Below are 17,404 nucleotides of genomic sequence, written 5' to 3' on the forward strand. Positions count from 1 at the left end.
GCCAATCTTGATCTATGATGAGGAGTTAGAGAAAGGAAGAACCTTGATTCCAAATCCTTAATCCACAACCACCATTAAAACCATTCTCAGGAACCCTAATTTTGGACTGGTCAGTCCGAGACCTTAAGCAAAGTTTAAGATTGATCAGTCGAAAACCCAAAGCAAGAGCTCGAACTGGGCCAGTCCGGAATCTCTTGGACTGAAACGAGTCTGAAACCTTGCTTTGGATTTCGGACGGACGATCCATGCCCGGGTGCCAATAGATGTTTGGGGCCAAAGAAGATTGACCTTAATCGATCTTTTCCCCTCGTGGCTGGTGCTAACACCCATATTTTTCGGGTGCTTTTAGCAGCTCCCTGATGCTAGTGGTCAAATTAAGCAACTCTTTGTTCTCACCAACTAAAAGTTCTGTTAATGGTTGATCTATTATTTCAACTTGTTTTGTTCAACGATCAAAATGCATAAAATATCCAACAAATTGAAAATTAATTTTAGTTTCTCTCTAAGTCCTACTCGCCCACGTACTCTCATCTGAAATTTGGTCGGGATTCACGTTGGGAAACTAACGGGCTAACAACCTTCGTATCTTCCTTATGTTAATTAGCTTTTCTTTAATGTTAATGACATCATTATCGCTATACATTTTGAGTAGATTTGAAATAAACAACTTGATGAAGGATTACCCCAAACTACACCACTAAACACAAGAAGCATATACCCAAGAAACAATTCCAGTGGACATCAAAATATATTGCAACTGGAGTATAATACTTGTAAAAGTACTTATTTTACCATGTGCACATCTCATAAATTTCTTACATTAATAGTCATTAACCAAGAACAGAACCAATAGGATTTTGAGTACTTGTACTTAACCAAGAAAAAGACAAACCAAAGAAGTTCAATATGGAACCAAATTTAGAGCACTCTAGGTTTAGCAACAATAGTAGAATGCTTTAGTATATGTAAACTGAACTGCCCACCTTTCTCTGATGTATCAAGTTTGCTCATTCCTTGCCCTGGCAAAAGCTCAAAATTCTGCACCAATCGACCAATTGTTATCCCAAGAATAGGCAATGCTAGTATAATTCCGGGGCAACTTCGCCTTCCGACCCCAAACGGAAGGTATCGAAAATCGTTCCCATTAGCTTCCACTTTCGATTCTTCTTCCAAAAATCTTTCGGGTCGAAATTCCTCGGGGTTTTTCCAGTTTTCTGGGTTATTAGCAAGCCACCAAGCATTGACAAGGATTTTACTTTCAGCAGGAATGTCATAACCTTTGAGTTTAGCATCATGGAGGTTCATGTGTGGAACCAATAGAGGGATTGCCATTCTTAGTCTAAGAGTTTCTTTGATTACTGCTTGGAGGTATGGGAGTTTGTAAGTATCTGGTTCTGTTATTTGTTCGCTACCAAGGACATCGTCGAGTTCTTTTCGGAGCTTTTGTTGAATCTCTGGGTGGTTTACGAGCTCTGCTATTCCCCATTCAATCGACCATAATGTTGTCTCAATCGCTGCATATAACACGACATTACATAATTATAGCGCCATATAAAATTGTTTTTTAAGAAAATAATTGAAGTTATACAATTATTTACAAAAAGGTCTTAAATGCGTGGTGGTGAAAAAACTTATGTCGAATTTCGAAAAATTGTAATTCAAATATAGTGCGGGTGCTAGCAGACCCGCCAGCTAATAACAGGTTTAATGAATGGGACATGAATTTTGTACCGTCCACATTTTCCCTGCCTAGATGATCATCCCACAAAAGACAAAGACAAAATCGTAATTACATATAAAATTAAAATTTTGTCCTTATCTCTTGTGGGCCGATCATTTAGGTTGTGAAAAGTTGGCGGTATACCTACCAGGTTTGCTAATGAATGTCTTTACGAGTGCTTTCATTTTAGGGAGCGATTAAAGACACAAGCGACTAAAATCACCCGGTGACAAAAGACAGCATTAGAGACGTCCCGGACTGGTTTGATTTGGATTTCAGACGGATCCATATATATATGCGTCCCTTATATACGAGTGCCAATAGGTTTTTGGGTCGATCTCCTCTTCAATGTGCTAACAGCCTTTGGGTCCGGTGTTGAGCTTTATTGTATCATCTAAGGCAGGAAGACAATCGAACCGAAAGTGGTTGGTCACCTGAGGTGCAACGTGGCAAAAGTGTGGCCACTAGGAAATTAGGTGGTCTGCCACTTCATAACACCATGATGACAAAGTTTAGGTATACACCAAAAGTGGTTTAAACTACTTCATCCACCCAATATTACATGGGACCCCCCAATTTTGTAATCCACCCAAATAGAGTTGTTCAAAACTTGAGAAGGATGCTTGTGTACTTATCAAGTAACATTTTTTTTTTGTTGAACTACCAAGTAACCTTTGTAGTTGAGGAAAATTAAGGTTGGCAAGGATATTGAAAGGAAAAATAAAAGGTGGTGTTATCAAATTAGACTAATGGGAGAGGATTTTCAGCAAAAAAAAAAAAACAAAAGATTAGTATAATATAGTCATTTCATGCCAATTTAGGTGAAAATAGGCTTTCTACTTTATGGACAAATGGGGCATATTTGAAAAAAAATGTTAACCCACACCTGTTAAATATTATTGGTGGAAAAGAGATCGTTTTCAAAAATGATTTAGTGGCATGAGAAAAATAGAACTTACTTGAATAAATTGTTAACGTGTAACTATTTAATACTATTAGTACAGAAAAAGTGATAGTTTCAAAGATGATTTAGTAGTGTATAGGAAAAGTATAACTTTTTTTAACAAATTGTTCACTCACAACAATTTGATGTTATTGTCAAAACAACAGATATATACGACAATATTAAGGTCTTGATATAGAATAGAACGATATGTAATTGACTTAGTGGCATTTATGTTATGAATTAATATGCCAAATATTATGGTAACAAATTAAAAGAATTAATTGTAAAATATGATGTATAACTTGACAATCATTAAGAAATTAGGATCTGACAATTAACTGTTATCATTTAAATTGGAAAAATAATAGTAACTTTTGGCATATATTATATGAAAATGTGTTAAGTCTCAATTACGATTCTATTTTTATGTGGTAAAGTAGAGACCTACTAAATCCTTTTTGTTCCTGATGTAAGCGGCTAAAATTATTTCATTTGTTCACATACCATTTGTAATTTGATAGAATTTCTTTATGCAATTTTAAAAATTATTAAAGATACCTAGTGACACCGAATGTGCTCCTATATAACATTAAAAGATAATTAAGTTTAGATGTTAATGCTTACCAGCAACATTGATGTTCTCAACGATATAAAGAACGTTATCTTCGTTGATTTCACCCTTTTGTTGAGCTTCAAGTATATGATCGATGGCACATTTTAATCCTACATTGTCTGCTCCTTTTGTACTTGCAAGTTTTCTAAAAGAAAGAATAATGACCATCAAATCATTTCACTCATAAAAACAAATTTATTCATAAAAATGCCAAAAATAACCATAAGAGATGTGCTTTTAGTCCAACTTAAAGCTTTTTACTTAAATGGGCCTATCGAAATTCGCAAGTTATATGACTATATTTAAATCTATTTCAAAAAAAGAAAATTGTAGATCAGAAAGATGCTCATTTTATAGAGTATCACGAATCAGATAAATGATTTTTTTTTCTTTTAAAATTGGGTTAACAAAGTTTCTCTAAACTATTTTTAAAATAAATTAAATAAATAAACACTTTTATGGAGGGAAAAAAATTAAAAGGAAAAAAAGAAAGAAAAACTTACTTTCTTTCTTCAAGAAAAGAGTCCTTGAAAAGTTGAATTCTTTTCTCCTTAATTTCTTTGCAGATCTTCAAATACCCTCTTAGAAATGGTCTCAAAATAGGAATAAAATCACCATAATTGTATTCAAAACTTTGAGCCAATCTACTTCTTTCACCATTTAAAGCTTTAAGTTTCAAAAATAAAGGATCTTCTTCACTTTCAAATCTTCTATCAAACATAATTCTGTACATATTATTGTACATCATTAGTTGTAATCTTTTCCTTAATACAATTCCATTTCTAGAAGCTTCTGGATTATTCTTAACATCTTCAACAACTTTAGAAATTTCATATTCCCAACCATGTCTATATTGTTGAACAACTTTATTTGTAAAAAATGGTACGGTCATAATCCGTCTCATTTTTCGCCAATGTTCACCGTAAACGGTAAATACCATATCTTGCCCTTTTCCGGTAAATATATCGAAAACTACGTTACGGGTTCTTGACCCGAATTCCACACCTTGGGTATGGAGTACTTCTTTTGCTAATTCGGGTGATGAAACTACGACAAGATTTCTTTGACCCATTCGGAGAAGTAGAATTTCTCCAAATTTTTTAGCTAAATCGGTTAGATTTCGGTGATTTAAATCGTCACCTACTTGAAGCCAATTACCGAATATAGGTACGGGTAAAGGACCCGGTGGGAGTTTAAAACGCTTACCTCGCATTTTAGAGACGACAATTGCGAGAATGGTTGCAAAGAAGAGACCCAATAGAACTTTTTCCAAGAGGATAAGATCCATGGTGAAGGTGGCTGCCGAAGTGGTGGCAGCGGTGGTGGTGGTGGTAGTGGTGTAGGTTAACATAAAAAGGTGCGCAGGTTCAGAGAGGTTGAAGTGGTGGTGCTATGGAGGACAAGTGATGAGTTGGAGGAAGGTAGGTTTGAGATTTTATAAGTGAGAAGAGTTGGTGGGAATGACGTTAGTTTTGACGGAAAACGTTAATTTTGGTAAAGTGAGGTGGTAGGTTGAACGTTGACGGAGTTAAATTTGACGATTAGATTTTGGATGGTAGGAAGTAGGTAAAATGGGTGGGTGATGAAAGCCGACGTGGAAATTGAATTGCACCATAAATTTGAATAACTTTTCAAGATCGCTAAACTTTAAACAAATTCATTTTTTGATCATACAAATTTTAGACAAATTAGTAATTAGATTCTTACAAATCTTTCATTATTGTTTTCCTTTTCTATCATGTGCTATAAGGGTAGAAGATCAAACTTTTGATATTATAAATTAAAATTAGAGTCGGGTAAAATCATTGATAACATTATAATAATCTTAAATTCTTCTATTAGCTAAAAAAGAGAGAAATTCGTGACTTATGAGGTGCCCTTAGGACACATGACGGAAGACACAAATAAAAGCTTCCAAACATGTCATAAAATTCTAGTTCTTAAACATATATTTTTTTTTCAAATTCAAAAAGGAATTCAAATATTATTGGGAAAATACTTTTATGATCTCAAATCTATCTCCGAGAAGAAACTGTCATGAGAGTTTCTTCTCATCCATATCAGTTTCTTCTCGTTCAGTTACTTCCGCATTAAATGATTCAGTACTGTTACAAATATATAATGAATTAAATATTAATACTATTCTAAATAAGAAATTTTTTAAATTTGAATCTAATATAATTTGAACTGTCTCCAGTGTCTGGTAGCAAGAGGATAATAAAAACCCAAAAATGTTATCTTGCAATAGACACCCATCACTAATTCTATCTACTTTTTAGGAAATAGATTCCATTTTCTTACTAACTATACCGATTAATATTTCCATATTAAAGTAAAAATATTATGTTGGGTCTTTCTACTTGTGTCCTAAAATTACATGATAAAAATATAGATTCTTCTAATATTACCATATCCACTACCTACACATAAGAAAACACATTATCTTTCACCACTTGTTTTAAGTTAGAGAACCAGCCATCAATAGACTTTCTCCAATACAACATGAGCAAACCTTCGTTTTTGAAAAACATGGGGACACCTTGAAAATAGTAGTTGACCAACCAATTTTTAGTATGAACTAAGCAATCTTTTTTTTTGTTGAAAGGAACTAAGCAATTTGATGGTTAATGGATTTGAGTGGTATTTTCATTATCTTAAATCAATGTGCTCTATCTCACCAAAAAAAAAAAAAATCAATGTGCTTTTTAACACGTGCACTAAAAGCATATGATAGTTGGAATTTTTTTTGGTTAAAAAACTAAATATTATATTTTTTTTCTTAAAAACTCAAATATTTGTGATTTGTTGGTTAAAAATCTAATATTGTTCACAAAGATGTTGCAAGGTCGCAAGGCGTTGCAAAGATGTCGCAAGGTGTTGCAAATTAAAAAATTACTCAGCGTGCTGAAGACTTAAAAAAAATTGACTAATCCTTTTTAACTAAAGTCCAAATTTTTAGAAAGTTTTGGCCAAATTTCTCTTTTTTTTTCTACTTTGACACGTAAATATTTAACTTTTCTCACAAAATTTCTAATCTCAACCTTTCTTAATTAAGATATACTAATGTTCAATTATGTTTTAACATGTGTATTTTTTTCATGAAGAACAAAAACTTTTTTATGAACTATCCGGAAGAACTTTTGTTATAATATACTAATAAATTTTATTAACATGAATAAAATATGTTATGTTGATTTGGTCTTTTCCCTTTTCTAGCCAATTTTATCAACATTTGAAATATTGAATATCATCATTAAGGAATTTCAATAAATAATAAATTGATATTTATAGTCTGACTTTGGAGTGAGTAAGAATTACTAGAGACATAGACAGGGTAGGGTGGTCAGGTAATCAAATTCTGTGATAAATTGGTTAGTAAGAATTAATAAATGGGTTATTCATTTCTCCATTGCCCTTAACTTTTTGCCAGGATACAACTTTAGCCCCTAATATTGTCAAATTTGAACAATAGTCTTTTTATCCTAAATAAGTTTTAATTTCGAGTCAAACTATAACAATTCCTTGAAAAACTAACTTTAAAAGCAAAACTATCGCTAGAATAAACTTTTATGTTTGAGAGTAAAGAAATTATTCTACGAGAAGTGTTGTTTCCCTTGTTCTCTTTTAAAATAATAATTTTTAAATCTTTTTGTTTACACAAAATAGAGTACGACCACTTTAGTTTTCTTTCTATCTGATAAATCAGAGAAAGAGTTATGTTCTCTCAACTAATACAAAAAAGATGAAAGCAATGATTATAAAAAAGGATTATTTCTCGAAAAGGCCCTTACTTTGTGACCAGCTTTCCGCGTAGCCCCTACTTTATCAAATATACTTAGATGACCCCCTTTTTCCGTTCTTGTTAAATGTCTGTTAACTCTCTCTCCTCCATCTTATCACCTATCTCTGCCACCTCATTTCTCTCGCCACCTCATCATCTTCTCCGATAAGGTCGTCGGGCAGTCAAATTTTCGGCAACCTTCATCCTTAAATTTTTTTTTTTCTCCCTCCCTCTCTCCACCCCATCTCTCTCTTCCCGGCGACCTTCGAACACAAAAAAAAACATCTTTTTTTAAGAATACGATTTAGCAAGTAAAGGGAAATCGTCACCATTAAAGATCAAAGCATTTCTTTGGCGTAAGAAATCAACTAAAAAAACATCTCTTCCTTCATCAGTCATCAATTGTCCCAAATTTTCAACCTTAGCTATTGATGTCGGCAATGGATGTCTTCGTCACAACATTTCAGCAGCAACATCACCGCTTCGATTCCCAAAACCAATCGTAACAAAGCCTCATTATCATTATTATCATCACCCTTCTCCTTGTGGTCATCCTCAACAAGGAAGCCCTAGAAATCATTACCTTGTTCACAATGGAAATTAATGGCAATAACCCTAATTACTTAATGAAATCAAATTAGAAGAGAGAGAGAGAGAAAAAAAAAACCTAAAAGTAGCTTATTTGATGTAATTTTGGACGGTATAAATCCATTAATCAGGATTCCAAAGGAATTAATGTTTTTATAAGGTTTTCAATTTTCAAACCTATTTTCTGTTGATTTCCTTTTATCTTCTATGTCGTCATTATCTCCCTTAAATTTTCCTTTATCTTCCACCGTTTAATTGTTTGTCACATAAAACAACAAAAACCATCAATGACGTTACGAGATAGTGAGAGAAAGAGTGATTATGGTTTGACACGATTTCTGCCACCAATACAAGTGTTGGACCTATGTTGTGGTAAACACGTAGCACAATTGAATTTTATTGGTGATCTTACAATATGATTTGATCTGAGAAATTTTATAGTAATTTGGAAGTAATTTTATTGATGTTGAAGATTGTTTTTTTTTTGTTAAAGTGATGTTGAAGATTGTTGATTGGAGAAAAGAAGAGTTTATGTCATGGATAAACCTCTATTAGAAATCAAACAAGAAGTCGTTTTAAGATTTTTATTTTGATTGTTGCTAGGGAATCCTATACATAGACAACAATTTCTTATGGCATAAATAAATTGAAAGATGCTAATTGTGTGGTACATATAGTTCTATTTTTTTTTTTCTGTTCGAACCAGACCTCCGGCAAAGAGAAATCCCTTTGCAGGAGTGTTTAGAGAAAGAAAGAGGAGATAAAAAATTTTTTTGCTTGAATGTCGCTGGAGAAGAAAGAGGTGAGGTGGAGAGAGAGAGAGAAAAAAAAAATTTAAGGATGAAGGTCGCCGGAAATTTTGACCGGCCGACGACCTTATCGGAGAAGATGATGAGTGGCGAGAGAGGTGATGAGATGGAGGAGAGAGAGTTAATGGACATTTAACGGTAATAGAAAAGGCCACGGCTTTGGGGAATAAAGAAAACTCCCCGGGGAATAAATTCTCGAGGGAATCCAGATTTTTTTGAAAATTCTCCGGTGAATAAATTTTTATGGGGAATACAGAATACATTTTTTTGAAAGTTCTCCTCTATCTCATCACCTCTCTCTGCCACTTCATCTTCTCTACACCTCATCATCTTCTCTACACCTCATCATCTTCTCCGGCGAAAGTTGCCGGCCGGCTAATTTTCCGGTCGGCGACCTTCAAACACAAATTTTTTTTATTTTCTCTCTCCTCTCTCTCTCTAATTTTTTTTTTCTTTTTTCTCTCTCTCTAGAACAGATTTAGAGAGAGAGAGAGAAGGTCTGTTCTCACGAACAAACCTTCAATGGTCTGTTCGTGAAAACAGTCTGTTTTAATGTGTTTGACCCATTAAAACAGATAATAAAACAGTCTGTTTTATTATCCTCCTCAAGCTGGTGAATTGTACAGTCTCATTTTGAACAAGGTAAAGGTGAAGACTGAAAAAAGCTTCTTCCTATTAATCCATTTCCTTCATTCAATACTTTTATGAATTCATACTTGCCACTAGATTCTTTCTCTTATCTCGATTTACGGGTGAGATAGTGATCATTTCGAAATGTTGTCATTCAATGTGTTTGATAAATTTTCTCAATGAGAGAAGAAACGAATTCCTTTGATCTCTGTGATAAAAATGATGAAGTTTCGTTTTTCGTACATCAATTCTTGTTCCATTAGCTTGTTCTTAAGTACAGTATGATATTTTATAAATGTATATGTAATTTGATGACTGACAAATGACTTTTAGGAATCATAGGATCTCATTTGGTTGCCCAAATAGACCCATAGATTATGGATTTTCATGAATCCTAAGAATTTCTTATTGGTTACCCAATAGACCAAGCAAAATTTTGAGTATTTTATGAATCCTAGGATCGCTTATTGATTACCAAATAGACCTAGGAAAATCCTAAGTATTCATGATCTGAATATTCATGCATCCTACACCCAAACGGAGCATACAGGTAGTTCTTCATGTCCCTTAGATTTGTTGTTACGGTGTTTAAGGTTTGTTTCAATGGCCTTTAGCTTCTTATCATATTGTTTAAATGGCGGCTTATGACCTTTGTGGTCTGTTCTCACGAACAGACCTTTTCTCTCTCTCTAGACCTGTTCTAGAGAGAGAAAAGAAAAAAAAAATTTAGAGAGAGAAAGAGGAGAGATAAAATATTTTTTTTTAAAAAAATTTATGTTTGAAGGTCGCCAGCCGGGAAATTGGCCGGCCGGCAACTTATGCCGGAGAAGATGATGAGGTGTCGAGAAGATGAAGTGGCAGAGAGAGGTGATGAGATGGAGGAGCCTTTTTTATAGCATCTTCTAAAATTAGAAGCCCCTTAGCAATAAAAAGAAACATAAAAAGTCAATCTTATTTGACTAGTTTTAAGAAAAGTCTTTATTCCCCGGAGAATTTTTTTTATTCCCCAAAGCCGCGGCCAATAGAAAAAGGGGGTCACTTGAGTATTTTTGATAACGTAGGGGGATACGCGGGAAGCTGGTTACCAAGTAGGGGGTCTTTCGAGAAATAATCCTTATAAAAATGAAAATTAAATGATACAAGTATCCGAGTCAAGAAATACCTCTCTCTTTAAAAGAATTTACACCCTGTATATTAGTACCAACCGTAATGGTGTATGTCTCCCAGGATAAAATGGATTACCTATCAAGTTAAAGATGGTACCTCTTAGTTATGTTAGTCTGTCGAACTTTGTAAGCAATACGAACTTCTGCAAAATGATCCTTGAACTAACGCTTGAATGAATACTCTGAAAATGCTAATAACTCATGTGTTTAGTTTGTTGTATTCTCATGGTAGCTATAGGGGTCTTCGGAACACTTCGTATGGGGACCTATAGACGAACTGATGTTTCCAACAACCACAGTTGACTGTTGGGTTTCAGGTCGAATTTTGTATGGGTCCCAATAGACGAATGTATAACTTTCCTTATTCCAATACGATACTAACAATAAAACTACACGTTGGTTGTAGTTATCCTTATATATATTCTCCAAGTAAATCAATGATAACTCATTCTTATCAGATTTTGACAAAATTTATGTCTAAATTCAAGAGGTCAACAAGACGAATCTAATGGTCCATCTTGATCCTGATTTGGACAACGTTTGGTTGCCCAAATTGGCCAAAAACAAATCCGGTTTCTATAGGAAGTGTGTTAATTTGTACAAATTCATGAACTTGTTTAAAAATCACATTTATTTTGTCATCGTTCCAATGGCGGAGCTATGTGGGGAGCAAACCTCGCTGTAGTCAGGTGAGATTGTGTGATTGTGTAATTCATGAACTTGGTTAAAGTTTGCATTGCCATTAGAAGGAGGTGAGATTCTGTAATAGGTAATAAGTATAGCTCAGTTGGTTCAAGGCGTCTATGTTTGCCTACAGGGTCACTAGTTCGAACCTGTGCATCTTGTTCCTCTTTTTCTTTTCTTTTTTTTCTTTTTTTTTTGCTTAGAGGGAAAGATCTTTTACCAGGGACAAATCCAAGATTTCTATTTAGAGGGTGTGAAATTATATATCAAACAATTATTTTTTTCGCAATATTCATAAACTATATTCATTAATTATATTAATACATCAACGATTACAAAAGCAATTGACAAGAGTTCAAGTTTTGAAATGTTCGCATAATCTGCTCAGTATTGGAATGGGAAATAACGTTGGAATCGAGTCCGTAACTTTCAGTGTTGAACTTGGTGAATCCGAAAAAAAAATTCGGATAATTTCTTTTCCATAGTTGATAGTTGAACTCGAATACTTGATTAAATGAATAAGAAGAACCAGTAGTATTAGTAGTAGTAGAGAAGAAGTGGGAGTTATATATACAGGTAGAGAATTGAATTGTGTAGTTGGATAGTTGAATTGAAGTTTATGAGATTTTAAGTAGATGAAATGAAGTTTATATAGAGCTTAGGGTAGTTGAATTGAAGTTTATAGAATTCAGGGTAGTGACTCCATCCCTCGACACTAACTATTACCGCTGAGCTAAACAACAGTAATTGTCATAACATACATATCTATTATATAAAACGCAAAATTTTTTGCTGACTCGGACAAGTCGAAAGACAAATCCGGTCGTTCGTTGGCTTTTTTGTTAAATCTAGGTCACTAGATCTATTACCTACCTATAAAAAAAAATATTTAGTTCACCCACTCAATGCAACATAACTTTGTTCACCCTCGTGAAATACTAATATCAATGCACCTCAGGAAATGAAATTGAATACCATTGAATAATAAAGATGACAGTTTTTTTTTCAAAGAATAAAGAGGGCTATTAAGGCAATGGTTCAACTATCTCCTTTGGCCCTCATAAAATGAAATTGAATACCATTAAATAATAAAGAGGACTGTTTTTTTTGTTCAAAGAATAAAGAGGGCAGTTAAGAGTCTTCCTACAATCCTACCTATCTCTCTCCCTAATCACTCTTTCACATGCAAACATTTCTTTTTTTCCTTCTCTTTAAATACTGACTTATCTTTAGATTCCTCTAACTAAACATGTACAAGGGGTGGATTCGAGGTAAGAATTAACAACCAAGGTGGACATTCGAGGTAAAAACTAACAAATCTTTATACTACAATTATGGTGAATATTTCATGTGGAACAACTTAAATTTTAAGTGTTCGTTGGAATGCGTAAAAGAAAAAAAAAATGTGGGCCTCTTCAAATTGGAAGAAAGAGAACAACTTAAAATTTGTTTTTGTTTGAATATAGCAAGAATATAGCAATTCTAATACTTAGGTGATTTTTTAGATTGTACACTATTTTTAATGGTTTAACTTACGCGAAGGTTTTTTGGTAACCGTAGAATTCTAAACAGAAGCGTCCGTGCCGGAGGCACGGGTTATGCCTAGTAAAGATATAAAAGGTATGATACAAAATGTGTTCAGTAAAGAACACAAACATAATTTTAACGTGGAATGTAACATAAATATGGTCCATGATGGTTATATGTTCCGCAAGAACTTTAACGTGAAATGTAAGGAACATAAACAGAAAGTTACAATACAAATGCATTATGTAACATCATTTTATAAAATTTATCACACAAAACCAATTTTGCGTAATATAAAGTTTCTCTTGTGCATCTTAATTTTCTAGACCAGTCAAAAGATCTTTTGTGTCGAAAATGTTGACCCAAAATTGATATTGAAAAATACAAAATCAAGAATAACAAGAGAAATTTTTGGACAAAATGAATGGAATCACCATATGTCAAACATATGAAACATTATGCTCAACAAAACACGTTTTGTGAGATGAACTATGCTCAATTATAAAACAAAACAGAGCTTGCATCAACATCCATATTAATGAGTTTTGTTAAAAATATAATTTTGCTCGATAACAAAATGAGTTTTTTTATAACCAAATTATGTTGTGTATATCATACATTTGTTAAGAATATCAAATCTGTAGATACCTCTGTAATAAAAACAAATATCCTAACAAAGAAGGAAGAAGATGATGGAGCGAAAAAGAAAAATAAGATGAAGATGATTGGGAACATGAAGAAGAATGAGAGAGAGAAAGAAAAATACTTTTGCTTTATATTAAAACCACAACAAAACTTGTTTCTGAAAACTATGAATAATATGATGAAGACGAACAAATATTGCGTAAAAACTACCTAGACAGATGAAAAAGATGAATGAAGATGGCATGAACCGATTGGATTAGGATTTTATGTTTGAGTTTTGGGTAACCCATTTTGTAAAGAGAGAGAAAGAATGGAGCTCTCCAAAAAGGGATTGTTTCTAGAGAGAAAAAGTGAGAGAAACTGTGACAGGTTTATTTGGGATTGTTTAAAAAGGACATTTTGAGCCTATGTATATACAAGGTTATAATTGGTATTAAAAGAAAATATCAATTATAGGGATTTGTGTTTTGTATAAAGATGGGTACTTTTGGGGTAGATTTTTAATTAAAATCCTATATAAATATTACGGCGGACTAAAAGTAATATTAGGGGTGGATTTTTGGACCCCAAATCTATTTACTTTTTCTCATGGAAAAGAATATCAAAATTTTCGTATGTGAATCAAGTTTAAAGTGTTTGATTGGGAGGAAAATATTGTGTGCCTTTAAAAAATCACGTTCCCTACATTTATTCATCAATTAAATGAGAAGTGCCTTTAGAATTTCGTGACTATCTTCTTCTTGTTGGTAGGATACTAACCTCAGAAACCCAATTTATAAATTTCACAATATCAAAACTCCAAATTTTAGTTATCTCTACACTAATTCATGAAATCTCCTATCTATATATATATGAATCTCATCGTGAGAAATGATTTTTCTACATCACAATCTTGAATCTATAAATCTGACCACGATAAATGATTTTAAAGGAAGCAAAGAAAGAGTCAATTAGAGAAGAAACTGAAACCCATCTATATTTGACTTCGATCTAGAGAGAGATATGCTAAAGAGAAGGAATATAGGGACGCTAGAAAGATATGAAATTAGACCGGGGCACTGAACCATCATGAATGATTTTTCACTACCCTAATTATACCGGGTTGAGCGGCCAAGATCATGGGCCTCATGGCCAAGCCATTGGGCCTCACGGTCGAACTAGTATATATATAAATTACTACTACTATAGATCTTTTTAGGAGAATTCAGTAGGTGCAGGCACACAAACTCACACTTCTTTAGATCGGTTACTGCTTTTTATAACATATACTTATCTTTATTTTATTTGTTTTGTTGAAATCACCCTATATTTATTGTGAGTGTAAGAAAATATTTTATTTATGAATATTCTATTTATACATTGGCAGCCTAAACTAATAGGTCTATTATCTACCCACCTCTTCTGACAATCGAACCTAAAACCTCCAGAATTTTGGAGTTTATGTCAACACATTGGACCACTAGGGCAACCAATTGTGACGAAGTACTTTTTCATTAATGAAGTCAAATACTCTAACTACGAGTCATCATATTACAATATATTCCAAGATCAGTTTTTAGCGTACAATGATACAATTATGGACCACTACATTAGTAGTTTGGGTTACTAGATTTATACTATGGTTCTTCTTCATTTATAGTGATGGCATGATGGGGACTATTTCCCAATGGTGGCCAATACGCGGACAACCGTTTTTCTTATATGCACAACTATCTTATGTGGACAACGCAAAAAAATTAAATTTTTATATGGACATCAGTTTCTAAGGGGACAACTCCCTATTATTTTCACTCAAGTCCTCTTAGAATCAGATATATTATTTGATGACTTCTCTCTTTCTCCATAAACCCTAGGTTAGTTTAGTCTTCATCTCTTCTATTATTTGTTCTTCATCATCACCCAAATTTCTAGAGAGAGAAACTCCTTGGAGAAGCATTGGTGATTATGGCATCAAACAAAGGCAAGGGAGTTGTTGTAGAATCTCCCCAAAGACAAAGGTTAGAACCCTAAAACTCTAAAACCAACCATTAAGAAGAAGATGGTATTGATGGCAGAGAAAATTAGAGAAGATGTGGAAGACGAAGATGGATCTGTTGGTTCCGACTCTGAAAACGATGGTGAAGAGGAAGATGAATCTGGTAATTCGGGTTGTGCAAAAATATGGCATAACAGAACATCACTTGCGACGAAAATCTGGCATAATCAGAAAACTTGCCAGATTTTCGTCGCAACTTAGCTTCTGTTATGCAATATTTTCGTCGGTTTTCTTCGAAAATATGGCATAACAGAAGCTAACTTGCTACGAAAATCTGGAAAATTGTCCGATTTTTCCAGATTTTCGTCGCAAGTTATGTTCTGTTTTACCTCATCAATGTCATTAATGCCTATTATAGAAACGCCCGGAAAAACTTCTTCAGGTGCAGATTGAGGGATTTTGTCTTCTTCTTCCATCTAGGGTTTGATAAAAAAAAATGGTAGAAACTACAGTTTATTTTTAGTAGAAGTGAAGAAAGAAGAATAAGACTAAGAAGATATTTTGTCTTCTTCACAAAAAAAATGGTAGAAACTACAGTTTACTTTTAGTAGAAGTGAAGAAAGAAGAATAAGACTAAGAAGAAGGAAGAAGATGAAGAAGAAGAAGACAGTTTAGGTTTTCAATCTTTAACTATTATTTTTGTTAGTAGTCCACAAGTTACTAATTATTAGTATTTAAGACTTTATGGAGTTGTCCCCTTATTAAATCAAAGTCAACTAAGTCAAGCATAGTTGACTCGCATCGGACCGGAAAATAGCTGTCCGTATAAGAAAAACGGTTGTCCGCGTATTGGCCACCTTCCCAATAATACCATTAGGGCCATTATGGGCCTAAATCATCCGCTTTGGTTTAATAGGCTATTATGAACTATTGTGTCAACTGATTATAAACTTAGTTGGAGCTTAATAGTTAATACTTAGATGTATGCATACAAAGGCGAATGTTCAATTCCTCACAAAAAATCCTTTGAGTATTTTATTTTAATTTTCCTGCTATACGTAAAGGTCTCGTTTGTATTTGGTTGTTCTTAGATTTCTCAAGGGCTCTCTTGGTTCTGGAATTTGTTTTCTTTCAGGAAATCTGTCTTCTCTCTATGCTTATGTTGATTTGGATAAAGTTGGATGTCCAGATTCTCGACGCTCAACCTCAGACTATATGTCGTGTCCTTTGGAACTACATTGGTTGTTTGGCCTTTAAAGAAACTATCTACAGTTGTTCGCTCTAACACTGAGGCCAAATACAAAGTCATGGCTTATGCTTCTTTTGAGATATACTTTGGATCTCCTATGAATTCGTGGGGTCTCCACTCCCCACTCTTTTCACACTCAAATGCCGTTAGATGGGAGCTAAATATCTTACAATGAATCACGTTTTTCGTGCTCTAGTCAAACATGTTGAAGTGATTAATTGAACTATCATTTTTTTCTTGAGGAGCTTGTTGCTTCTGGAATTCTTATTCCTATAACTTCGTCCTCAATACTTCTCAATTCACATGATGTCTTTACAAAAGGGCTCTTTGTTCCTTCATTATCTTCTATTGTCTCCAATTTTTTTATGCATCTCCCCAGCGTCCAAATTGCGTGGAGTGTAACGATAATGGTTCATTTCTAAATGTAACATACGTGTAGGTCTAATTCAGAGAGATGAGAGAGTTGATGTAAGAGGTCTGTGGGAATAATTTTTTCGTATAGTTTTGACTTAACTAAGTTTTAACGTTAGCCAACAACCTTTGGTCGGAGTGGTAAGAGGTATAGTCTTCCACCTTAGAGGTCAAAGGTTCGAGGCACGCTGAACAATTAAAAAAAAACAAAAAAAAAAGTTTTGACATTAAAAGTTTGTCACATTTTCTGACAAACTCTTAACTACTTTCCTGTTACTTTAAAAAAAAAAAAAAAAAAAAAACTACTTTCCCGTTCAACAAAAAAAAAACTACTTTTTCCGCTTCTTCTCTCTCTAATTCTCACCAAAATAACTCTATTATAATATTTCTTTTATGGAACTTAAATAGTCTCATCCTGGAACTTTTTTCTCACAACTATGGCTCTAAATATTAAATAAATTTTAAGAGAAAAAAATGTAATCATCACTATGTCACCAATAGACGTATGTAATTACCTAAACAAAATAAATTTCTGCCAGTGGTTTTATGAAAGTGATAGGAGAAATTTTTTTAAGTGGGTGGCTACTCTTTTTATTCTAGTTGTATCTTTCAATGGAGTGGGTTTGGGTTTGGTAGGTTGAAATAATGAGTGATACTCGG

The 17,404-nt window shown here is 33.6% G+C and overlaps 1 protein-coding gene across 1 annotated transcript; it reads right to left on the reverse strand.

Moving 5' to 3' along the window:
• Positions 1-749: 749 nt before the first annotated feature.
• On the reverse strand, positions 750-4,692 carry LOC147568636 (trans-cinnamate 4-monooxygenase). The gene is made up of 3 exons (XM_086655040.1): positions 3,783-4,692; positions 3,291-3,424; positions 750-1,514 (listed from the first exon to the last, which is right to left on the reverse strand). Exons 1-3 carry the CDS (start codon positions 4,628-4,630, stop codon positions 919-921), a joined length of 1,578 nt encoding a protein of 525 aa, XP_086511166.1. The 5' UTR covers positions 4,631-4,692; the 3' UTR covers positions 750-918.
• Positions 4,693-17,404: the final 12,712 nt, after the last annotated feature.

This window comes from Eschscholzia californica, unplaced genomic scaffold, assembly GCF_041429995.1.
Source record: "Eschscholzia californica isolate CP2 unplaced genomic scaffold, dmEscCali1.0.p SCAF_1, whole genome shotgun sequence".
Lineage (NCBI taxonomy): Eukaryota > Viridiplantae > Streptophyta > Magnoliopsida > Ranunculales > Papaveraceae > Eschscholzia > Eschscholzia californica.